Here is a 26,626-nt window from a genome sequence, read left to right as displayed (position 1 = left end):
TAACACTCCTGACGTTTTCATTGTGCATAGCTCGAGGCCTCATTCCATTATGTTGCTGTAGGGGCATGATCTGACTGCAAGGTTCAAAAGCACTGTCAATGAACAGGAGAGCTAGTCCCATTTTTGCTAACACCTCTTCGCATATTTGCTGTCCATGTTATGTGCTGTGAAGCCTCGACTCCTTTGGACCCAAATGAATTTAAGTGATCTGTTAAGATTTAGGCATGCTTTCAGCATTTTATTCCATTTGTGTTCTCAGCATACATCTTAACAGCTCCTTTATGACAAACTGTATGATATGGTGTGAATGCATATTAATAGTCATATTCACTTGTTACATAATTAGTCACATTCATTATAGGTCCACTGTAAAATAAAAATCTTAATGTTATATAGTTATTGCTCTCTGGAGTTGAGTTGTTCTATAAACTTCATTGAAAAATCCTTTCCCAAGGGCCCAACCAAACTTTGCTCCTTTAGACCTGAAAATACCACTACTGACGAGGTTTTTCTGAGTTTCAGGAACAAAATTATTGAATAACAGTAAACTACCACATTTATTCACTACTGGTTTTAGCCTAAACCACGATTCAAGTGTACTTCAGCCAGGTTCCACCCCAGACTGGTCCTCAAAAACAGGCTGGCAAAGCATTTTATACCGTGGCCAGTACCTGGATTGCAGAGTTCATCCAGCTGAAGAATAGCTCTGGAAAAAAAGAACTAACAGGAGAGTAGACGCAAGTGGGAGAATAGAGAGGGTGGTGAAGTCACTGTTGCTGTCACGTTTTTCTTTTGCCATATGAGACCCTCAATTATAGACTCTTCCGAACCATTTGAGCCAAGTTTCAAACGGAGCAAGCTCTTTCAGATGTGCAGTAAATCCCTGAAAGACTGGATTTATTACAGGGATACTGTCAGAACCGTAGCTATAGCACTGCTAGCGGGTGCTGCTATAATCACATCAGATTATATTATGGATGGCTAAGAAGGTTTTGCGAGCCTGGCCATTGTGCCTGCCTAATTTATAGTGTTCCTGTCAGGAAGAAATCAAGTTTCATAGTTATGACATTTCTTTCTGGAGCACTAAATGTTAACTTTGCTGATCATGCATATCTTGCTAGAACAGCTTACTTCTAAATGGCAAACGTGATATAAAAAGCATAATGACTTCATTCAAAACCTTTATAGAGCAGCTGATTCTCACACCTATAGAAAACAGGCCAAGTAGTATTTTAGTCCTCAGAGTATGGAAATAGATACACACTCAATATATTCGATACATTTCTCCCATTTTACGTAATGTCATGATGCTGGAATTGCAGCCAACTAGTAATTTTTTGTACTTATTAAATGCACTTAAATAATGCCATATAATAAAAGTAATACTGCTTACAAATAACAGCAGCAATCTTTTCTTTTTACATGTTTCATTTTGTACAAGGATTTAATCTTAATTGATCATCATTCAGAGCTAGATTATCGTACATAAGGGAAGGAAAGCACAAAAGGAGTCTCACACTCTCTGTAATAAAATTCATAGAATCATAGAATTGTCTAGGTTGGAAGGGACCTCGAAGATCATCAAGTCCAACCTACCACTGCCAAAACCACCACTAAACCATGTCCCTCAGAACCACGTCTACGTGTCTTTTAAATACTCCCAGGGATGGTGACTCGACCACATCCCTGGGCAGCCTGTTCCAATGATTGATAACCCTTTCAGTGAAGAATTTTTTCCTAATATCCAAACTAAACCTCCCCTGGTGTAACTTGAGGCCGTTTCCTCTTGTCCTATCGCTTGTTACTTGGGAGAAGAGACTGACCCCCACCTCACTACAACCTCCTTTCAAGCAGTTGGAGAGCGCAATAAGGTCCTCCCTCAGCCTCCTCTTCTCCAGATTAAACAGCCCCAATTCCCTCAGCCACTTCTCATAAGACTTGTGCTCCAGACCCCTCACCAGCTTCATAGCCCTCCTCTGGACACAGTCCAGAATCTCAGTATCTTTCTTGAAGTGAGGAGCCCAAAACTGAACACAGTATTTGAGGTGGGGCCTCACCGGTGCCGAGTACAGGGGGACGATCACTTCCCTAGTGCTGCTGGCCACGTTATTCCTGATACAGGCCAGGATACTGTTGGCGTTCTTGGCCGCCTGGGCACACTGACGGCTCATATTCAGCCGGCTGTCAACCAACACCCCCAGGTCCTTTTCTGCGGGGCAGCTTTCCAGCCACTCTGCCCCAAGCCTGTAGCGCTGCATGGGGTTCTCGTGACCCAAGTGTGGGACCCAGTACTTGGCCTTGTTGAACCTCATACCGTTGGCCTCGGCCCATCGATCCAGCCTGTCCAGATCCCTCTGTAGAGCCATCCTACCCTCAAGCAGATCAACACTCCCACCTAACTTGTCATCTGCAAACTTACTGAGGGTGCACTCGATCCCCTTGTCCAGGTCATTGATAAAGATATTACAGACAACTGGCCCCAATACCGAGCCCTAGGGAACACCACTTGCGACTGGCTGCCAGCTGGGTTTAACTCCATTCACTGCCACTCTTTTGGCCCAGCCTTCCAGCCAGTATTTTACCCAGGAAAGAGTACATCCATGCAAGCTACGAGCAACGAGTTTCTCCAGCAGAATGCTGCGGGAAACAGCATTGAAGGTTTTACTAAAGCCCAGATAAACAACATCCACAGCCTTTCCCTCATCCACTAAGCTTGTCACTTTGTCATAGGAGATCAGGTCTGTCAAGCATGACCTGGCTTTCATGAACCCATGCTGACTGGGCCTTATCACCTGGTTGTCCTGCATGTGCCATGTAATGGCAGTCAGGATGATCTGCTCCATAACCTTCCCAGGCACAGAGGTCAGATTGACAGGCCTGTAGTTCCCCAGATCCTCCTTCTGGCCCTTCCTGTGGATGGATGTCACATTTGCTAACCTCCCCAGTTCACCAGGACTGCTGATGGAAAGTGGCCTGGTGAGCACTTCCACCAGCTCCCTCAGTATTCTCAGGTGGATTCAATCCGGCCCCACAGACTTCTGTATGTCTAAGTGCTGTAGCAGGTCCCTCACCATTTCCCCTTGGATTATGGGGGCTTCATTCTGCTCCCCGTCCCTGTCTACTAGCTCAGGGGGCTGGGTACTCAGGGAACAACTGGTCCTACTGCTAAAGACTGAGGCAAAGAAGGCATTAAGAACCCCAGCCTTTTCCTCATCCTTTGTCACTATGTTTCTGCCCTCATCTACTAAAGGATGGAGATTATCCTTTATCCTCCTTTTATTGCTAATGCATTTATAGAAACTTTTTTTATTATCCTTAATATCAGAAGCCAGGTTAAGTTCTAGTTGGGCTTTGGCCCTTCTAATTTTCTCCCCGCATAGCCTCACTACATCTTTGTAGTCCTCATGAGTGGCCTGCCTCTTCTTCCAAAGACCATAAATTCTCCTTTTTTCTCTGAGTTGCAACCATAGCAACTCAGGCCAGTCTTTTTCCCCGACAGCTCGTTTTTTGGCACATGGGGATGGCCTGCTCCCGTGCCTTTAAGACTTCCTGCTTGAAAAAAGTCCATTCTTCCTGGACACCTTCGCACTTCAGGACTGCTTCCCAAGGGACTCTGTCAACCAGGCTCCTGAAAAGAACACAGTCTGCCCTCTGGTAGTCCAAGGTGGCAGTTTGGCTCACCCCCCTCCTTGCTTCTCCAAGAAACAAAAACTCTATCATTGCATGGTCACTATGCCCAAGATGGCCTCCAATTGTCATATCCCCCACAAGTCCTTCTCTATTTATAAACAACAGGTTCAGCACGCACCTTCCCTAGTTGGCTCCCTCACCAGCTCTGTCAGGAAGTTATCCTCATCACACTCCAGGACCCTCATAGACTGTTCCCTCTCTACTGTATTGTATTCCCAGAAGACACCTGGTAAGTTGAAGTCCCCCACAACGACAAGGTCTAGCAATCTTGCTTCTCCCAGCTGTTTAAAGAATATTCCATCTGCCTCTTCATCCTGGTTGTGCAATGCGTAACAGACTCACACTGTGATATCTGCCTTGTTGGCCATCCCCCTGATTCTTACCCATAAACAACCCTATTGTCACCGTAATTTAGTTCCAGATGTCATCTATAGTCAGCATTCAGAACAAACGAGAGAAAGATGCAGCATCACTTGACAAGTGAGAGTAACACAGCAATGGATGCACACTTTACCTCTGTCACATTAGCTACTGGTGTATTTTCTTCTCCATCGTGTAGAGAAAATAATTCCCACTAGAGTGCTGGTGAGACCTACTGTTGCTGTGGAGATACTGTGTATCCTCCAGTGCAGGTGTTGGGGAAAAAATAGCTGTAAATGAGTAACTAGCATCAGCAAGGGCCTACTAAAGAGCATCCTTAAACCTAACTGCTTGCAGAAACTGTAGTTTATATTACAAAGAACTTGCATTGTTTACAAATACATATTTAATCTCCATTTTGTCATACTTATAGCATTTAAAATATAATCAAAGCTTATGAAGACTACTTGTTGCTACAAATATTCCACTGCTGTATTTAAGTTATGGTTTTCTCAAGAGGTCTCTGAACAGTTCAGTTAAAGAAAAGGCTACTGAGTGAAACCTCAATTAATTTCTAACAATTCAGTGACCTGCATTAATTAGTGGACAGTGGGACATCAGACATATCATGTTGCCTCTGCCCAGTCAACAACTGTTGCAGATACACTGATGATAAGGAGAAGTTTTTATAGATCTTAATCCTAAATAGTCTCTAACCGGGGAATGCCCCCCTGAATTTTACCTGCCTCCCCAAATCCAAGAAAACAAAATGTAAACAAAATCAAAGTATTAAGAACAACATTTGCCCTTATTTGGAAGTGGACTCTCAGTAAAGAAGAAAAACAACCTCAGGCAATTTTGGAGATGATCAGGGCCAGGAAGATCGGAAGAAAAGCAAAGACCTCCAGAACCTCAGCAACAGAGACATGTACTAATTTAGGCTACTGTAATGTGACAAAAGAGTTTTGTGTTCTTCCTTGAAAGTATGTTGATATCAGTAAATACAAGTATGAAAAATAAACATGTGGTTGTGTACTACAAGATTTCTTCCCTGCTTGATGTAGAAACAAAATTTCCTGCAGTGGCACACTGTGACAATAGAAAGCACAACAAAATCCTAATTAATTTATTCTCACAACTGGCCTGCAATATTGGCAACAGTAACTTTCTCAATGATAAAATAACAATATTTCATAATTAAGATGTTGTACAATAAAGACACAAGCGATTAAGTTCACCAAATCAGTGAAAGTTACTAGAATAAAGCAACTCAGAACTTTGGAATTCCAGAATGATGGGGATACATGAGTGCAAATGAGCATAAATATCAAAATAAAAAGACATGTATTTTCCGGAACAGATAGTTCTATAGAGTCATATATTTAAAAACAGAGAAAAATGGATTAAAATAACTACCTTTAAAAGGTGACAAAATTTTGTTTTGTCAACGAGAAACATGCATGTGCATGCAAATAAACACAAAAGTTAGATTGATAAAACCTTTCATTTTTGCTCAATAAAAAGAGGACACACTGTGTTTTAAAGAATCCCATAGAACCAATCCTTCACATGCACTGATCCTATATCCTTCTACTTTGAAAATTTCTTGTCTCAACATATTTGTGTGTGTGTGGCAGGACTCTCAACATAGGCATGAAATTTTCTTAACAACCTACTCGGAAGAGACTATCAGAAGCCTTTCAAAAGCAGAAATAGTTTTTATCCAGCCAGAGGAAATTTAGGTGTTGCTACCAGAGACTATACTCACTAAGGTACTTGTGATGATTTTCTCTGCTATTAACCTGTTCTAGAATTGCACCGCACCAGAGTTTCTGTTATGTTCTGTAGCATTTTCTTTTAAGTATAACATTAAGTTTGATTTTAAACAACCAGTTTAGAATAGCTTTTGAGCTTTACCAGATGCAGCACTGCTTATTCCCCTAGCCTCTAGTGAGTGTTAGTATGTGTTTTTAATTACAATAAGATTCGTAGAGCAGAGCATCTTAACTTCTTGACTGTACTCGCGAGTATTTCCTCAGACTGAAGCACTATCCGGAACAGCAGACCAGGTGTGCTGTCGGCAGTATAAGCTCATTGCCTCTCAGTTATCTTCCTTAAGAAACTGACTATAAATGTTTTTGTTAGCCACAAAAAGCTATTTTTCCTAAGTCCCACAGATGACTCTTACCTTTATAACAGAGGCCCCTGCCCTGGAAAGAGGACTGTGCATTTGGGCTGCTGCAGCCATGTTAGCTATTGTATTGAGGTGGTTCATCTGGTTCATTGCCATTGCAACCGAAGCGGGAGGTAGGCTGACGGGAAGCAGAGGGTGGGGCATCATCATAAACGGCAGGTCTATCCCTAAAAGAGAGCATGGCAGGTTATATGTGTCAGTCCCTCATTTTATGACCCAACACCTTAATTTTTAGAGTCTATATTCTACTGTCAAAGTTAATATTATTATGCGTTAATATTCTACTGTCAAAGTTAATATTATTATGCGTTAATAATTTTCATGTTACATAGGGAATAATTGTCTCCGAATTTCAGAAAAGACTGTATGGTTTGTATTAGGGAAAGAAACATATAGCTGTAAAGTAACACAATATTAGCAAAATGAATATACAACAGTGCATTAAGTTCAGTGATCTCTTTATAAAAAGCAATAAAGAAAAAACCACAAAACATGCAGATATTTTTGCGTGTTTATCCAACACATCAGATGAATATTTATTGATAATTTTATCTGACAATATACTCCTATCAAGTCCTCTTACTATTAGTAGTTCATACACACAGCAATCTGAGACTAGATTTATATATTAGGACTATTTCTTGAATACTGCAAGCTGTGGGTTGGACTATAGACACTACTGAACCTACCGTACAGAAGGTCTGTGAACTGGAACATGTAATGAGAGGTTAAAATTGTTGCCAGAGGTTTTAATTCTCAAGAAGTCACTTTAAATTGTCTTCTGTGATGGATGTAAAACAATTTAAGAAGGTATAAAATTCATTTGGACCAACTTGCAGATCCTGACATTGCCAAAAAGTGATGTTACTGCTACAAAAATTGGATTCTCATGTTTCATTAATATCTATTTCAGCATATCACAGAATCACAGAATCACAGAATTTTCAGAGTTGGAAGGGACCTCTAGAGATCATCTAGTCCAACTCCCCTGCTAAAGCAGGATTGCCCAGAGCACATTACTCAGGACTGCATCCAGGCGGGTCTTGAAAATCTCCAGAGAAGGGGACTCCACCACCTCCCTGGGCAGCCTGTGCCAGTGCTCTGTCACCTGAACCGGAAAGAAGTTTTTCCGTGTATTTGAACGGAACTTCCTGTGTTCTAACTTGTGCCCGTTACCCCTCGTCCTGTTACTTGGAACCATTGAAAAGAGCCTGGCTCCATCCTCCTTCAACCCTCCCTTTAGATACTTGTACGCCATAATAAGGTCTCCCTTCAGCCTTCTCTTCTCCAGAAGAGAAGTGTATGTATTACTTGTTGTATTTAGGAATGACTACGATGGAAAACAAGACCAAGACACCAATTCACTCAAAAAACTGTTTAAGGTTATTTTGCATTTAAGAATTCTATAGAGACATTTGGGCATCCAAAACCATTTCTTTTTCAGAAAAAATAGGACTCATTCTACCAGACAAAATATATTACCATTTTTCTAAATGAAATTTAGATTAGAAATTCTCATTAAAAAAATCAGGTACAAGTGGTAAATACCATAACCATATAGCTAGCCATAATCATATGCTATTCACATTAATTATTTCTAAAAGTTTTTTAACTTTTGGCCCTATCTTAACTATTTTAAATGAGAAGGCCAGTCACCATTTTGGTGTCTGACAGAACCCACAATAAAAAATGTCACTGACTGTTATAGCTTCTGTTCCAATACAATTTGACTATAGTGTTATAAAAACACCACTGCACCCACCACAAAAGGCAGAATTGTATATATTCTGAGCTCCCACATTATTTCTGTTTAGCTTGAGTATATCACGATCAACAACTGTGATGTTTTATGATTCACTATATATTTTATATGATGATTCACGTCAATATTAATTATGATAGGTAATAAGCAAAGCACAAATACATCTCCCTTCACTGTAAACCATACTGACAATCCCCTTCAGTGCTTACATCCATAAGCCTTTGTTCTCCTGCATATCTCCCTTAACAGCCCAATAATCTTTCCTCATACTCTATAGAGTTCCAAAACTCCCAGACACCATCTGGCCACACTGAGTTGTATGTCTACTTAAAGTCCAATTGACATGCAAACTAAATGCAAACTACAAACAGAATTTAACAGCACATCACCAGTTTTAAGACACAATCCGTCAAACATTTCAGAGGACTATGAAGAAAATGTATCATACACTTGCAAATCACTGGACATAATGTCTGACATTCAATAAACCCTTTAATAGCCTATAGACATTTGCCTACTTCAAAACCCACTGGAAAATATCTTTAAAGTTTTCTTTAACAGCAAAGAACACAATAAGCCTGTACGTAAAATACATACAGGTATCGAATTATATGTTATATATAATTACATGTTTTATATATATTATAATTCTGTGAATTATGCAGGAATATAAAATGAAATGATAAACTACAGTGAATTTGAGTCCTATGATCTGGTGATTTTTAACTACCGACACTTAACCCAAAATGCTCAGGTCCGTACCTTCCCATTAACAAAGCAGACCCATATTGTAGGAATCATTTCAATAGCTTTGATTTGTTCAAGTCTGGGGCCCTACATAGGTAGCAAAGAAACAATCTGCTCCTAAAATTGCCAGAATCCATTAAAACTAACACCAAAAATCAACTTTCAAAACTTTGAGGATGAAGAGCTTAAATAACAAGAATTCAGAAATAGTGAGATTGTCATTCTTCATCCATCATCATCTGTTAGAATTAACTTTACTCCTCACTAATTTCTAAAATATTAATCTTGAACAACTTTCTTGGAGTAACTTTCCCTTCCCTTCCTTCCTTCTTTGGGTGTAAAGGAGAAGGGGAACTGCTGGCTTCCCACCTGGCCCCTTCCTAAGGGAAGGAAAAGATGGGGTTGAAGGGAGCTTTAAGTTTCAAACCCAAAATTTATCTGTGTCATTTTATTCCAGTTGCTTTAGATAGCTGGGTTCAATGGATGACCTTGCCCACATCTGGCAGGTACAGTGCAAAACAAGGCAGAGGGATTGCTTCTGCTTGCTTTTCGCTAGACATTTTGCAGGTATTTCTGGCTGCCCTATTTTTATTTGGTGGTGAGCTTTTTCACCTGGAAGAGAACTTTCTTATATAGCTAAAATTTTAAGCAACTTTATGGTTATTTTTCTCTTCAGTCCAGGTCATGGAAATGTCAATTAAGGAGAGTCCCTAACCCAGCAGTGGGTGATACAGAGGGCGGCTGTATCCCAGTGGGTGGCTCGGACACTATGCACCTGGGCAGCAGACAGTGGGAAGGCTAACCCTCCTGTCGGTCATGTGTCTCCCATCCATTTCCCCCACCCCCATGGGGATGGGAAGGAGCGCAAGCCCAGCCTGCAAGCAGAGCTCCATGTACTTTGTTTTGAGAGCGCAGTACGTACTGTTGGTGAGCAGGTGATTCTGCTGGAGAGGACTGAGTGGGTGCGCGCTTCCAAGGCTTGACTGCCCTGACAGTGTGGGATGACCAATGCTGTGCTGTGATCCCGTTGTGATGGGAGACTGAAGCTTGTCTTTATCCCAGGAGGATTCACTCCCACCTGCAAAACAGGGTACAAACAAACCATAAATGGCATATACTTTTCTTTACAAGACATTTTGCTTGGTTAGCAATGAGCTAATACCATAGCTAAGCACCTAGGACAAACACAGCACCTGGATCCTGCACCCGATATTTTTCTTTTTTTTTTTTTTTTAATAAATTAATAAATATGCATCAGGCAAAAAATACAACCAGAAACTTTCAGCATCACCTACCTTCATAACACTAGTTTCTGGAAACAGAAAGCTAAATGTTTAAGGATAAAATCATCCAAGTAAACATCGGTAGCAATTAAGTAAATAAGGCACAAAGGGAACATCTGAGACACTGAATCACAATCTGCTGCTACCACAGGGAATCAGTCCACCCAGTCCCTACCAGAGACTAATACGTGTCCATCCTCAGGCTTGTCAAGTCTTTCACTGCTGTTAATCTTACTGGAGAGTTGCTCCAGTATTCACTCCCTCCAATGCTCACTAGCATTCTAGCTTAAATTCATCCCTGAACAGGTTGTTGCAATTTATCCTACTGCTATGTTATCTTGCAGCTTAAATAGCTTTTCCTCCACTGCTGGGTTTGATCCTAGGGATGTCCTAAGTGAAACACTCCACTTTACTAGGTTAAACAAGCCAGGCATTAGGTTGGGCTTGGAAATCATCAGTATACAGGAATTTAAATTTAAAGAGTCCAGACATCTATTATGCACAGTAATTACTTTCTACAATAAAAACACGGTATAGCAAACTAAGCACTTCTATTTGGTCTAGAATATCTGCTCTTCTGAAGAGAGGGTGTTCTGCAGCAATTTTACAGATCATAGTTTTCTTCAGTATTACAGTTACATACTTGAACAACAACAAGTTCTTTTTAAACAGCAGTTAAATAGACCATGTCAGTGAATTCTGAAATACACCTGGTCCAAACCCAAAACCAACTTAAAAAGTTAGATTGCACACCTCTAGAGTAAAAAGGTATTTTAAGTACGCTCTCTTCTCAGGCACGCCCTACGTTTTCAATTAGATTATAGATCGTTATGAAAATGTGTAACTGCAGTATGGACTTTGTTTTGAATTTATGAACAAGAATTTGAGTTAGAATAAGTAAACAGATTACTGTGATGCAGCGGATAGAGGCAGCAAGCAAAAAACCATTTTAATTGAATATGAAAGCAACAGAAAAATTCCATTCTTTATGACAAAACTTAGCTAATAAACATGATTAATAAGGCTAAATGAAAATTTTTGAAAGAGCAATGATTGAGAAAAAAGGAAATAAATCCATCATTTTAGCACTCTATCCAAATATGAATTACCTTCTTATAAAAGGTTTGCAATTTGTAAAATGATGAGTAATACACTGACAAGGAAATATACACTAAATTATGCCATGTGATATAATACAACATGGCATAGTGCAATAATTAGAAGAACTATTACAATTAAGGCTGTGTCAGCATCTTTCTTATTTAATATACTGTATATCAGCTCTTTCAAATAACACTTGACTGATACTTAGTATAGAATTTGTTCATCCTGACTGTTGTGAAACAGAGGTGGTGTTATCTGGTAAAGTATTCCTCCAGTTAAATGTGTGATTTAAAAAAGATTTTTCTGAGGAAATGCTTAGCATTTGATTCCACCAACTGAGTTTTATTTTTCTCCATATGCTTTTTCCGTAAATGCAAGTTTAACATTTATACTTCATTCTTCCTCAAAAAACACGTGACTTACCTTAGCATGAATATTTTCTTAGAAATAGATTTTGTAAATGTAACTTCATGTGTCAGGGCAGTGTCCATGAAAACTGCACAAGACAGTTTGTCAGAGATTTTTGAATGAAAAGAAAAAAATGCACACTTCGTCTAAAAGTCTCCCTCACCCCATTTGTTTTTCTCCAATATTTCCAACCCCAGACACAGATGGTCTAAACTCTTAGCTCATTTACTTATTTCTGGAAGTCTCTTTTGTCTTTCCAAAGCCTCGTGCATCTACACACCATACTTCTGTGGCCCTGAAGCTGTAGTATCAGAGTGCCCTACCAGCTTTCTGTGCCCAATTTTACAACCGTTGCACTTTGGAAACTACTATTATTCCTGTTTTACAGATGAAGAATTGCACTGCGCAGAAAAGTGACTTGCTTAAGGAAACACAGGAAACCTGCAATGGAACAGGAAACTAAATTTAAATTATGTTATACAGTCCAAATCACTGGACCAGTTTTCCTTACAGATGGGGACAATAACAACTTTTTCTCCCTGCAAATTCCACTTGTAAATCTGCTTCATTATTCAGTACCAGCAACACAAGAATAAATTGCAATACACTTATCTCTACAGACCATTCCTGTATTCTTATGTTCCCTATCACTTCGCCATAGAGAAAGAACAAAAAAATACTGCTGAGCGTATGATGTATAATAAAAGTGCACGTTAAATGAAATGTATCCTGTAGTCTGCAATATACCGCATAGATAACAGCTTCATCACTTAATCTAGACTGCATATACTACGTAGTAGCAAGTCTCTTAAACAGAAAACAATAATTGTAACTTCTTACTTAGAACTGTTCAGTTGTGAAGTGTTTTATAAGGGCAGTATGATTATCTCCAACCTAAAAGGGGGAAAGTTGAGGTGCAGAATTATGAAGCAACTTCCTCCATGTTACCTGGTAGACTAATGGTGAAACTGGAAGAGAAGTCAGGTCTCACGGGTCCTACTCCTGTGCTCTATACCACAGACACTTTCAACTCATCCTACCCACAGTCCCTTTGCACAGCTAAAAAATAATAGTTTTAAAAGAAAACTTGCATCCTTCCCTGCAGTATGTATTTCCATACAGTAAGAAAAATTTATAGTAAGCCACAACTAGATTCACATTATACTCCAAATATGTAAAATGCACACCTGTAGTAATATATTCAGTCCTTCTACTATCATGCAACATTAAAAAATTGAGCATATACATTTTATTATTTAGTAACAGTCATCAGCATGTTGTATCAGCAAGTACATATTTGACATACATATACATATAAATGCGTATTTTCAAATTCTGTGTTACCGTAACAATTAGAAGCGAATACATCTATGAAAAGTAAGTCCTCCTTAACACTTCAAATTTAAGTTTAGCCACAATTTTCCAGCAGATTTATAAAGCAAAGATGTCATGTTTTGATTCTAAATCCTGTCTTCGGTATGATGAGCTTACAGGTGAAACTAAAAATGAAACTTCATGATAGGAATCACGCAGTACACTACAAAGAAATAAATTTATGGGAGTCGAAATTTTTCTCTCTTGTTATATTCAAAAGGTTTGGTCTTTGAAGAAATTTGTATTAGGAAAAAATAATTTCTTTGTCCACAGTAAGCTAGTGAAGGCTCTCACTCTTTTTAATATAGAAGATAAGGAGTCTGAAATTAAACAATGATCCGTACTACTGCATATAGAGAGATGGACTTCAAGTAATTTCTTTTGGGTATATATGAAACAAAAGGGGAAAAAATATATGAAAAAAGAAAGCAAACGTTCAACACTACGGAAAATGAGACAACAGAAAACAGCAAGGGAACTTACTTTACTTCTTGTATACAAAGGGAAATATGGCTTTTTATTTATTTTAAATGAGAAAGAATATTTCATTTTAAAATATTATAACTTGATTCATAAGTGTCATAGGAATATTATTAGAGCACACAGAAGTCTGTTGATTTGTCAAAATGCCAATACATCATTTATACACGTTACAAAAAGCTTTACGTTTACCTCTATTACCCACTACCCATATGACCTTCTCTCCAACAGATAAAAGTAAAGGACAAAAAGGTAATTTTTCCTTATCTTGTTTGCATTCTAGTCGATCTTGTCCCAGAACTGATTGTACTCAGCATTAAAAAAGGGCAAGAGAGACAAAAACCTCCATCTTCCAGAGCTCCTGACACTTGTCAGAAGCGGGCACATAGACTGCGGTTTTCTTAACATAGCCACACAAAAGTGGGAAGGGAAAAGGCAGAGATATTAGCCAGCCAGCCCGTCTAAAGACTGCAGAATGCACTGGCTGCCCAGCAGAGGCAGCTAAAGAAAGGTCTGGCCTGTTCCAACCATCCAGTTCAGGCCACACGGCAAACACGCGGTGTACAGTTCTGCCTTCAGATTTGCAGCTAAAGGCACAATATGGACCAAAAAAAAGGCCTGCTTGTCTGCATCATACACAGTTGCCTACACAGAAACACAGCGTGTGTTTCAAAGGGCACACATAAAGACGGACACTACACGGATTTGGTAAGAGAAAGAGTTATTTACGATATACTTAATAATTAATGTTTGGTATTTACCAGTCGTAATAGGTTATTTGAGAGAACTTATTTATCAGTGCATGAATTACACTTATGTTCAACTAAGCAAAACTCATGTAACAACCCCCAGCCCATCCACTTCTAAATTAAAATGCGGTGAGAGATAAGCATTCCCTTAATGCCATTTTACAGCCCTGTGGCCAAATTCTGTACGTCTCTGTTCCCAAGTTCCTATGAACAGCAAATTGAGACGAGTTCAGATGCAGAGGGAGTTAAATCACAGGTTAACATGAACAAATAGGGAAAATCCGCCTAAGCAATATATACACATGCTGTTGACGATATACACTGTACTCACAGACCCACTGCAAGGTTATTTACAATCATGTACACGTCTGTAAGTAAAATGCTTCTGTTGAGATTTCATTTTGTTTAGTAGAAGGAAATGCAAGTGATAAACTCGGGTTCATTTTTCTGAAAATGCTGCTTCTCATCCATCTTTGGTTTTAGTAATTTTATAAGATAATTCTTAAAGATACATGTTTTCTAGTAATAAACCTTTCCGTGCATTTGTGTTCTTCAAAACAAAATTCAAAAACTTTTTCTGGTGAAGATATATTTGTGAAGATTAAATTAGTGTCTTGTTTTTAGGTATTGAAAAATCTCCAGAAATTAATCAAAGTTCAATTTGGTGACAGTTTGTTTTTTGTTTTTTTTTTTTTTTTCCCTTTGGTTTCAAATTCATTTTATCAGCCTTAAAACTGTCTGGTGTAGCTAAATGAAATCCACTCTGTCAGAGGTACCTTTGAATTGAACAACCTCACTGTTTCAATCTATGTCTGTCATTTTATTTTTTGTTGTGATACATTTCTGAAAAATTGAACTCAAATTGTTGAAAGCAATGCCATCTTCACTATCCAATTTTATTCTAAAATTATTTTTAAACACATTTTTCATGCTGTTGGGCATGTTAAGCATAACATCAGCTGCACAGAAAAAAGTATTCAGTGTGTTGCTATTTCAACACTGATAATTTCAAAGTATTTATCACCTCTTTTGTAAGTGTCCACCACACACAAGTCCTCTGAAATTTTTTAGCTTATCTAGAACCCCTGTACTGCTAAAACAACATGGGCCTATTTGCCAACGTTCCTAGCACCAGTGTTTTCAAGTGCCCCTGTGTCACCTGTTTTCATTGATACCCTAATCTCACCTTGATACTGGGAAAAACGGTCACTGTTTTGGCCTACATAGAATATTTTCTGCTGAAAACGCTTCAGCCTACAACTTTCTGTCAACTCTTTTCATGGTATTAGCATTTGAACACCCCAGGAAGGGACGACTAGGTCGAAAACAATTTTTGTCACATACGATAATCTGAGAACCTCACTACAGTAAGAATAGGAAGATACCACACAGGTTATATTCCTGGTAAACTGTCACTTCCCTGTCAGAAAAACATATAGCTGTTCTAGGTCAGGATAATGACCCATTTAACCCCCAAATCCATCCCTCGTATTGGCAGTAGATGATTTTATTGATGGAGACCACACAAGCGTGGGCACTTTCTGTGGCCGCTTATTACCCTCAAATAAGCTTTCTTACTTTAAAATGGGAATGAGATTTTAAATCAGCCCCCCAAAGCATGACACCCATCTGAAAATCTAAATGGAAGACTTGCAATACATTTAAATCTTTAATGCATTGATTTGTTTAGCTGTGTGTATTCAGCTATATCAACTTCTGGATTGTGTCCTACAGGAAAGCTCTGAAAGTGTATAGGGTAAGATATTAAAACTCAAGAAATCCAGTGATGGCTTTACTGGGCTACTTCCAAAAACTTATCAAGTGGTTCAGCAGATGTAATTACTGCTTAGCCCTGCCAAAGCTTTGAAATGTGCCCATTAATTCAGCAATTCCCAATCTGTCCATCAGTCAGTCATACTTAAAAAATATGTCTGTCACAACTTAGGTGAAGTAATCTGTTGATAATTATACAATAAGAAGGCATATGAAATCTGAATATAACTTCTAAACTTTTTGAAAAGTCCTAATGACAGAAAAATCAAAGTTTATTTCACAACAAACAGGATACTGAAGATAACTGGTAATGTGTCAGAATATTTGATGCCAGTAATTAAGAACAATTAATTCCAGAAAGATACTTTTTTAGGAGATAAAAGCAGAGACGTAATATTTATTTAGGAACCTAACCGTGCCTCCCAAACCATCAATTCCTTCCCTTTAAAATGAACAGAGAAAAAGCAATAAGAAGGGGGTAAATACAATGTGTTTTATAGTTCCCAAATTATGATTAATGATTATAGTACTGAAGTACAATACCAGAGAAGTCTTCTTATCGTCAGTTACCTTGGAAAGCAAGACTGTGCTACAATGGTTTTTCCAGTCAAAACAGAATCTCACAGTTGAAATCCGATGCTCAGCGTCAAAGACTCATAACAGTATAAAACCTGTTCTCTATCTCTCACAACAGGCTGGGTCATTCATCCCTTCAAACTACATACACAAAAATGCTGATGGCTGCTAAAATACAGCGGGGGGCTTTCTCCAACCTTCTAAGACCAGTGTAGAGGAACTACTGGCTGCAGCAATGAGCCTTTTCAGCAGAAAAGTCTTCTGTAGGCAATTGCTAAAATATGCATGGCCTTTTTCTCGAGTAACTAATATTTAAGAATGGGAAAAATGCTGCAAAACAAACAGATGCAAGAAAAGGAAAGAAAATGCAATATGATGTAAAAGACTAGTTTGATAAAAACAAACTGCTCTAAGTGGCAGTATCTTAATTTAAACTCAAAATACCAAACATGCCTCAATGGGTCAGCTGATTCAACTTATACCAAAGCACCCCATTAAAGTTAGATTTAGCAAGATGAAACATCATATTTATAGAAAGTTAAATACAAACTATTATGATAATTGTCATAAAAATACACTTATATTTGAAAGCACTTCTCTGAGTTAGCTACTTATATCCATTCTCTTCTTTTCTTTTACTGATTTACCCATATTAATCAAAATAAGTTGCTTCTTGGCTAGGAAGGAATGTGACACACTGGAGAAAAGCTCTGATAATTAATAAATGAAGTCTTTGCTTCATTGTTATGTGATAGTCAACCCTGTGTTAATGAAGCAGTTGGGGAGGACACACGGATGGTCAGGGAAAAGCTTGTAATCTTCATATCAACAGTTAGATATTTGTGGCTTCCTAAAGAGAAATTAGTCATGACATTTCAGGAGGGAGAGGCAATATAACTAAAGGAATAATGGCTCCCAAAATGCTTGCATACAAACAGCTGCAGTTCATCTAGCCTAATACCTTGTCTCCAACAAGGCCCAAACCCAATACTTACCTAAGAGTTTAAATACAGAAAAAACTTATATTTAGGATTTCCCAGAATACTCTCCAAAACTTATGTATGAGGAACTTCCTGAAACAGACGTATTTTCCTTGAATTAAATAACCTTTATTAGATTTTTCTTCCATTAAATTAAATGGATGTCAACTTTTTGCATCTACAATATCCTGTAGCACAGCTTGCCTATACATTGTATGAAAAACTACCTCATGTTATTTGCAGGTGTGTTGTTGGAGGGTTAACTTGGCATTTGCTGCCTTCCTTTGATATCTTCTAGTTCTTGTAGTGGATGAAATAATAACTAATAAATCCCTATTCGGTTTCTTCTATACAATACGTAGTGTTATCCTTGGAATTAGAGTTAGAAACCTAAACTTTCTTTTGTATCTATGTCAATGTCAAAAGCACACACAATCTCTTTCCTGAGAGATAATAAACGACCTCTATTCTCTGTCACTGAAAGTACTGTTGTATGAACCTCAGCAAGTTTGGGCTAGCGGGCAGACAATGTACCCCTGCATTTTCATCAGAAAGTTGGGTCAGGCAGACCCTGACAGCTTACAGAACACGCTTTTGACAAAAGAGGACTTACAAAAATCTGCACAGATTATTGTTTCAACAGACATGATGTTGGTGAAGTCAAAAGAGAGGACAACCTTTAAACGTTCAACGCTATTTTGGAATGTAACCACAGGATTATGGTTCATTCTTGCACAACTGATCTGCTCCCTTCTGAATTATCAATGGTTATTGGTAATGTTTTTAGCAATAAGTGTGTGACTTTATCGCGATTTATTTTTCTAGACAAAGATAACAATATTGTACTAGACAATATCTCTTCTGGTTCAGGACCATCAACAAAAAAATTAACTGCTTTCTACTGCAGGACCAAAGTCCTCAGACTCAAAGTCTTCAGAAACATGTGCATTTTACAGATAGAAATAAGGTCAAAATTTTAGTCTGTCGTGTTTTTATTACTGTTGATGATGCACAAGCCAGAAATAAAACAGCTTAACTTTCAGATCTTGAACACAGTTTGTAGGGCTGACTGCCAGAAAGGATAAAACGTATATCCTTCTAAAGTCAACAACTGCATCCAGCAAGCAAGGAACTAGGATTCATATTCTAGTGTTGATAATCATTGACATGTTCACTCCCCACAAACCAAGTGGGTTTTGCTTTTTGTTGGTTTTGGTTGGTGTTCTTTTTTTTTAATTACTTAGTATTTTCCCATATTTAACAACTTACTGAAACAACCACTGATACGTGTACTGTATATTTTTACAGTGACTGTAACTAGCCAGATAGTTTACTTTGACTTTGAGAGGCTTTGAGAACATCTTGACATCCACAGCAGATCGGTAAATGTTACAGTACAAAATCAGATCACTCAAGTTTCAACAATTTATCATTTACTATTTCTTTGGAATAATTATTATGAACAGTTCAAGTTACAGATTGTAGTCTTCTGAGCTAATTTGTAGTGACATAAATGAATTATGTATTTATAATCTTTTCAAAACCTCCTAATACTAAAAGAACCCTGTGTAATATAAAGTATGGCTTGAAAGAACTAATTACAGTCTGTGGCACTTCCTACATACACATTCAGACAATCTTCCAAACCCCTGCCAAATTGAAGCATCTACACAGAACTCAACGATATCGGAGATTTTACTAGAGAACGAGACATTGCAACAGGGATGCCTAACATCCTTTTATACTGAAGCTGAATGACTGTAGCAGCTCTCCAATGAGATTTACTGTCATAAGCCCCAGTTTCCATGAAGGATCAGTAAGAGCAGACACTTGCACTTGGAGAATTCCAACAAGTTGTGTCAGGATGGGGAACATCGGCAAGGTATATACTAATTCTGAAGTTGCACCGTTTTTTATTCCTGGCATTTGGTTTCTTGCATTAAGTTATTACTGACTTCCAAAAAATTTAGAATTCTGCCAAAACCAGGAGAGCCTGTGAGTAAACCTAATCCACATAAAAGGTCAGCAGTGAAATCAACTGCGTTTCATTTAATGTCAGTCAAAAATAACACGCAAAAAAAAAATCTTAAACTTTATTAGCAGCCAACTTCATACTTCCTTTAAAAATGACTTTCATTTTTCCTCATAGTAGTAGCTGAATATATACCTACCAGAGCACCTGGACATCTTACACACTCAGCCAATCTTTGATTTCACCATAATTTTGTCATTCAAACCTAGCCATTAGGTGCTCCCATCTAATCTCTAGTGCAAGTCTCCTCAATGGGTATCAGTGGGAGCATTGCATTAGGTTCTCTAAGGAGCAGGATCAGACCCCTAGAAAAGACCAACAGTGCCAAAGAAACTATTCAAGAAAATACTTCCTAAACTTGTTATGGTGCAAAGGATATTCTATGTCTTCAAATTAATATTTCTTTCTGAGCTATACAAAACCATAAATAACAACTATCATTAGAACAAACGTTATTAAAATGTTGATATTAAGACCAGATAAAGTGAAAATATTTCTTAAGAAGAAAAGTGAGAGGCTTCAGCAACAAAATACAATAGCACAGTGCCAAGCTGAACTTAACTAAGCTTGAAATTTTGGACAGGATTCATTTCTGCTTGTGGTATAAGCATGCACCACCTTGATTATCATTTAAAAAAAATATTGACAGCTTGCCTTCTCATACCAATGCCTAGTAACAAATTCCAAATGTTTTGTCACATTTCTTGTGAGCAATGCCATCTGCCAGAGGTGGCATTTCATGGCTGTTTACCCTGACTCCCTCCAAGAATTCATCTGCCACTATCTAATGCCGCCTGAATAAAGGGGATTAAGACTCTGATGCAACAGAGACTATTGATAATTTGGTATAATTGGGAAGAAATGAAGATAAATGAGGTTGAGGATGGAGAGGCAATTAGTTGAGCTGCCTGTACAGCTGTGTTCTCGGCCTAGCTCCCCTGGCCTTTTCTTTGGTGAGGTATGTCCAAATTAAACATAATGACAAATACACTCTTCCCAAAGCTCTTTAGTTTGGGAAGCTTGAAGATATGATTTTCACTTCTGAGATTCTAGGCGGTATTTCAGTTTGGAGGAAAAAAAAAAAAAAAAAAAAAAGGAAGAGTCATACTCACTGTTAAGATTTTTAAACAGCAATGCACTTTGTAACAGCACACCTATGGCACAGTATCTGTTGTTTCAAAACAGCTCTTAATTTGGCAGTGGCATATAGCCTGGTGCTGGTTTTGCGGTTTTGACCAAAAGGATGAAGGCTTCTGCCTCCCTCAGTGCCACAGAGAGCCTTGACTGTTCCACAACTCCAGTTGTCTTTGATACGGATATTTGGTGCCTCATTCTGTAAATATCCTCTATCCGTGTAAGTGGTCAAACAACAACCCCAGAGCATGATCCCCCTGAAATATGGATTCTTTAAAGTCTAGCCCACATTTTGCAGCTGGAATTCAATTTTTTAAATTGTGCTAGCTTTTAAAAATACTGGTCAAAAAAACCTTAAACGAAATGTCTACAATACACTTTTTACTCTACAAAAGATCTTAGAAGTGACAGATTTTTAGTCTTAAATATAATACGAAGACAGCTACCCAGATATGAGCCTTATTTCTAAGCTATATTATTCAGATGAGGCCAAGTAATCAAGCTTGAATACCTTGAAAGGTATTTAAACCCAAAGCGAACATGGTCAGACTACAAACCTCCAGATTAGAAGACACAAATCTGCAGTCTGATTTGTAGTTCTTCTTTCAAATGTATTGAGATATGTTCATATGTATAACAATGTGCACATATATAGTTTAACGTAAACACTAAAATAGATTTGCCACAAAAAATGCTGTTGTACATTTCACATAAGATTGTAACAATTCTTCATAAATGTCAAATAATATAAGATCCCTTTCAGAAAAAAACCCAGTACTTACAGAGGCAGCTTTGGCTTACAGACATGTTCGCCTAACTGCCCACCACATGTGAATTTTCTGCTTTCATATACAGGTTCTTCTAGCTGAATTAGGTCTTAGATGAAAGATGATAAAATTGCAGTTTTTCCTGCATCCATATTGTCTTCAGCTGTTTTAAAAAATTATTTTACAGATTACTTCAAGAATGCTCCTTAGATAAAGACAAAGCCTAGCTCCTATGCATAGAAGGGATTTTGGTAAATTTTGGAAGAAAACTGTTAAATGTCTTAAAAGAACAACAATAGATTTATTTTGTAACATGAATTTTCAACATAGTTGCTTTGTATTGAATAGTACAGTTCTTTGGTATATTCTCAAAGCTAAACTCTCAAAACACTAAAAATTATCCCTTTTCAAACTCACAGAGCTTCTGGAGAGTACAACGTCTCCTGATTTGTTGCACATGCAAAACCTTTCTCATTCTCAACACTGCCCTCTTCCCCACTTCCTAGAGGTTAAGCAAAATTTCAGTTTAGCTTTATCTAATGTACTTTCTCATTTTGGATTAGATCTCTGCAAAAGACAAAAACAATTCACTTTTTATGAGGCAAACATGCTGAGAAAAAAGAAAAAAAAACCCCAAACATTAACATTGTAAATGAGCAAAATTATTTGCTGCCCATCTTCCGGTTTGACACGTTATCAAAATATTCCAAGTTATTCTTTAACCTTGTGATTGACCATGTACAGTGCACACATTAAATAAGTCGCATTGAGCAGAGTTTTGGCTTTCCACTGGGAACAAATGCCCACGTCCTGGCTTGAGAGTTGGCAGCGGCTCCCTCCAGCTCTGCCTTGCTTTCTCACACCTGCCCCACAGCTGTACACACTTACCAACACTCATGTTGGCAGCCTCCATCTCCTGGGATCACACAGGGTTGAGTGCTCTCAAACAAAGCCAAAATACATGTCTCTGTGGGTACTCCTGACGTGTGTCAGCATTGCTGTAGTCAACAATGCCCAATCCAGCACTTGCCTTTTATTCTGCATTTGAGAAAACTGTTGCAAGACTTGCCTGATCTCTTTACGCCTCCGCGTGCCCCTTGTCCTTCACCCACAGCGACAGCACTAGCTGCCGTACGAAGCACAACTGCTGGCTGAGGGAAAAGGTCAGGGGGGATTTTCAGAAAGGGTAGAAATGGCAATACAATGGGGAGACCAAAGTCTGGAAAGTGACCCACTTAAGCACAGGGAAAAAAAGGATCAAAACTGTTCCCTAACTTCAGCAGGTTACTGAACACAGAAAGGACTGCAATTTCAAGAATACTTCATAGTCTTTCAGATAATGAAGTAGATAGGCAGTTTCTGATGGAGCAAGCTAGAAAACAAAGGAAAAGCAAGTGATAAAACAGAAATAAACACATGGAATTTTTTACATTCGCATGAAGAGAACAAAGAGGAAATATTCGGTTTTCCATGTTCATCCTGCTTTGTTTTCCCACTTTCACATTAAAACATTTGTATAAGTCCCTCTTCTTTTTCCTCCATTTCATATCGCCCTTCCTCAGAGGTGGGCGCTAATTCATTTTACATTAGAATCCTGTCCCCAAATCATAAAATGTGACAGACGCACAATGACCGCAAGGGATTAAGCGAAGCTGTTCCTGAGAAAATACATTGTGTTTTTACAGAACTCCTTCTCTGTGTTTTCCAAATGCGTTTGTGATTACAGCTGTATTAGGAGGCCAAACATGAGTTCTGCTCTACCCTCTTATCAATTCTGAAACTCAGACACATCCACTTTGAGTATAAAAGTAAGTATACAATGAACAACAGCTTTTTAACTGCTAGAGTTTTTTCTTTCTTTCTACCCTACTTTTAAATGATTGGTCATTTTCCTATTTTATAATGGTACCTACAGCAGTATCATATAAGATTTCTAAAGCTAAAAAGACAACATTTTTACAAAGGTAACTAATTTCTCAAAAGTGAACGTGGAAAGCAAAGAGAAGTAATTGAAGAAGTATTTCTGCAATTAGTATCTTACTCAGCTTACTAAAATGTTATCACAAAATATTCATCTGCCACACTTCAAGCTTTTTAAAAGTGGTGTTGGAATGGTATATATATATATGAAAAATGAAACACAGGAAACAGCTGGCAATGCTGTTCAAGGACTATCTAAAACTCATAGAAAGTTCCTAATGAAAAAAATGTTTTTCTGAATAAACACTACCCCAATTTATGAAGTTGACTTGAAAAGATGTAACTTGTGGCTTACTATGGTATTTGCATAAAAGAACTAACACACAGCTACAACTGATGATTGAGGACAATAGCCGCAGATTTCAATGGATTTTCAGAGATCCCTGGTACATGCTGAAAACAACAATATCAAAAGGTTCCTCTCTCCAGTACTGCTGGTGTCAAGGTTAATGAGCTAAAACTTTTTAAATTGATATTAACAAACTAATGACTTTTTTACAGTATACTGCATGGATTTTAACAGACAGGCTAATGCAGAATATTGTTAGTCTTAATTGAATTACAAGTTATTGCATGTATACAATTAAGATAACTAAAAATGAAGGAGCTGTGAGGCAACTGTCTATGCAGACCCTGCTATTGCCACATACCTCACGTGCTGCCACGCATACACTTCAAATTTCAAATTCAGTCCCTGAATTCAGACCATATTCAACTGCAAACATACAGAGAAGAGGAAATGCCAGCATCTATAAAGATAGTCTATCGGCTATCAGTAACCCTTAAAAAAAAAACCCAAAACCAAAAAACAAAAAACATTCATCTTGATTCTCATAAGTTCCCTCTTTACTGCTTCACACACTGAATCAGAAAAAGCCATGAAAAGTACGGAACCTCAGCTCCTGATGACTGTGCAAAAGATAGGCTCAACAGCAGGGCAAAGGGAAACTGCCTTACTCCTGAACCGCTGTAACTCAGAGCCGTTCGACAGCTACAACCAACCACAGGAGAGTAACGCAACACACTTTCTGCAGAGGTATCTTTTTCCATCTGTATCCCTCCCCTGCTGGGGAGTGGGAATGTACAGCTTTTTACCAGTTGCAAAAACAACTGCTGCGTGCTGGAGGAGCTCCTACCTACAGGGGAATTTTCTAAGTTACGTGTGTTGTAAATGGGAGGATACTGAAAATACAAATTTTCTTGAAAAGTAAAGAAAACAGCCTCAATGAAAATTCCAAGACAAATCTGTAAAAAGTAGGTTACAGCAGAATAGATCTGCAATTTCAAACTTTTAAATTTGAAATTATTTAAATCATATGAACATTATTTTAAAATATTTTTACATCAACCCCACCATATGTTAAGACAGAGGGAAAATAAATGCCTTGAGTCTACATTCAAAATAGATGAACAAACAGCAGGAAAAAAAAAAGGATATTTAATGAATCATATTAAAAGGGAAGGAGCTTATGAAAAATAAATGGCATTTGTAGATGATTAAATTTTGAAGGTGAGATGTTGTGTAACTGCACCAACCATTTATTTCCATGCCATAACTGCATCTAATAAATACTTTTTTAAAATCCAAATGGAAGGTTCACTGCTATCTGATGACTTGGATTTTCCATTTATGTAGTACAAGGGCAGGGTTTCGGCTATAATTACTCAAGGCAGTTTGAAAGAAAGAAGAGCTGTTTGTTAGTTGGATAGAAAATGAGTATCAATCGCTAGCAATAGGGCAATGCAAAATATTTCTTCTTCTACAGATGTAATCACAGGATTTAAATTCAGAGAGGCTCATTAGAGATTATCCTCCTAAATATAAGATATCGACAAGTTTCATGCAAATGCATTTGTTGAGATAATATTTTTCTATTAAAGTTCAATCTCTCACTAACACGGAAATGTTAACATACTGTATATACCCAGATACATTTGGAATTTATAAAAAATGAAATAAAAATCTTACTCATGCTAGCTATTCTAGTGTTTTCTAAAGGACCTTTCTCCCTGGATTTTACAGAGAAAGGGAATAAAGTTGCATTCAACTTATAAAAAAATACCTACTTTGTCAAAACCAAGAAAAATACGAGAGACGCTGCAAGTGAGGGCAAAATATTTCTCAAGGATGAAATGCCAAAATCCCCCTTACATCAAATTCGTAGACAGTCAATCAGAAAACAGATCCATAGGAACCTGCAAGACAATTCTGCTTACTACCTTCCCAATTTCCATCTGAAACACAGGGAAATAAATTACAATTTAACTGATATTATATGCCTTACTGGAAAAGGGGAAAATATAGCCTCTCATGTCTCATGACATTAGTAACTGAATATACAGCTCTCATGCAGATACTGTAGAAGTTTTACTAGTCCCAAAGTTTCACTTGTCTCCATCCTTACAATACCCTGAGCATCTTCTCAAAAAGAAGAATCTATTCTACATTTGTACAATATAAAATGAGAACAGACCTCCCCCCCCCCAATTTTCTAGGTTTTAAATATCAATGCAAGTGTGATCTAAGCTCAACATTTATGTCTTGTCTTGGTGATAAAGTTCATGAATATATAATGAGAGTGGAACAACTTTGCTACTGATTAAATGTCAAAAAAGGTTTTACTGTCAAATATACTGTAAATACAGAAGATATACAACAAAAAGCATTAATTGCAGATGGCTCTGTACAGCATAAAAAATGCACATGATCTAAACAGGAAATGTTGGTTTTCAGTTTCAACTATCAATTTTAATTTACCTTCAGAACGTACCTCCACTCGAGCTGTAAAGATAGACTGAACTATAAAATGGCCAAACCAATGAATGAAATGCTTCACATTCAAGGGCAGGCGTTAGTGTGAGAGCCTATATCATAAGCATACATAGCAGAATTAACCAATCCATCCAAAACTCTGGATCTTTATTAAAATTTATCTAAACCTTTGTGAACATTAAATAGAGACATAATGTGAAAATTTGGTCAGAACAGACGAATCACACAGAATCACAGAATTTTCAGAGTTGGAAGGGACCTCGAGATCATCTAGTCCAACTCCCCTGCCAAAGCAGGATTGCCCAGAGCACATTACTCGGGACTGCATCCAGGCGGGTCTTGAAAATCTCCAGGGAAGGGGACTCCACCACCTCCCTGGGCAGCCTGTGCCAGTGCTCTGTCACCTGAACCGTAAAGAAGTGTTTCCGTGTATTTGAACGGAACTTCCTGTGTTCTAACT

General features: G+C 38.0%; 1 protein-coding gene across 1 annotated transcript in view; it reads right to left on the bottom strand.

Moving 5' to 3' along the window:
* Positions 1-26,626, bottom strand: part of DACH2 (dachshund family transcription factor 2) — a gene marked incomplete at its 5' end in the record, with an annotated part of 324,122 nt that overhangs the window by 66,702 nt on the left and 230,794 nt on the right. The window contains 2 exons of the mRNA XM_082488049.1: positions 6,239-6,411; positions 9,676-9,831. Coding sequence (XP_082344175.1) covers positions 6,239-6,411; positions 9,676-9,831 — 329 coding nt within the window. The remainder of the gene's footprint in view (positions 1-6,238; positions 6,412-9,675; positions 9,832-26,626) is intronic.

The sequence above is a fragment of the Vanellus vanellus genome (assembly GCF_965231255.1).
Source record: "Vanellus vanellus genome assembly, chromosome: 10".
In the NCBI taxonomy this organism is placed as follows: domain Eukaryota; kingdom Metazoa; phylum Chordata; class Aves; order Charadriiformes; family Charadriidae; genus Vanellus; species Vanellus vanellus.
This window is presented reverse-complemented; position numbering and strand designations above follow the sequence as displayed.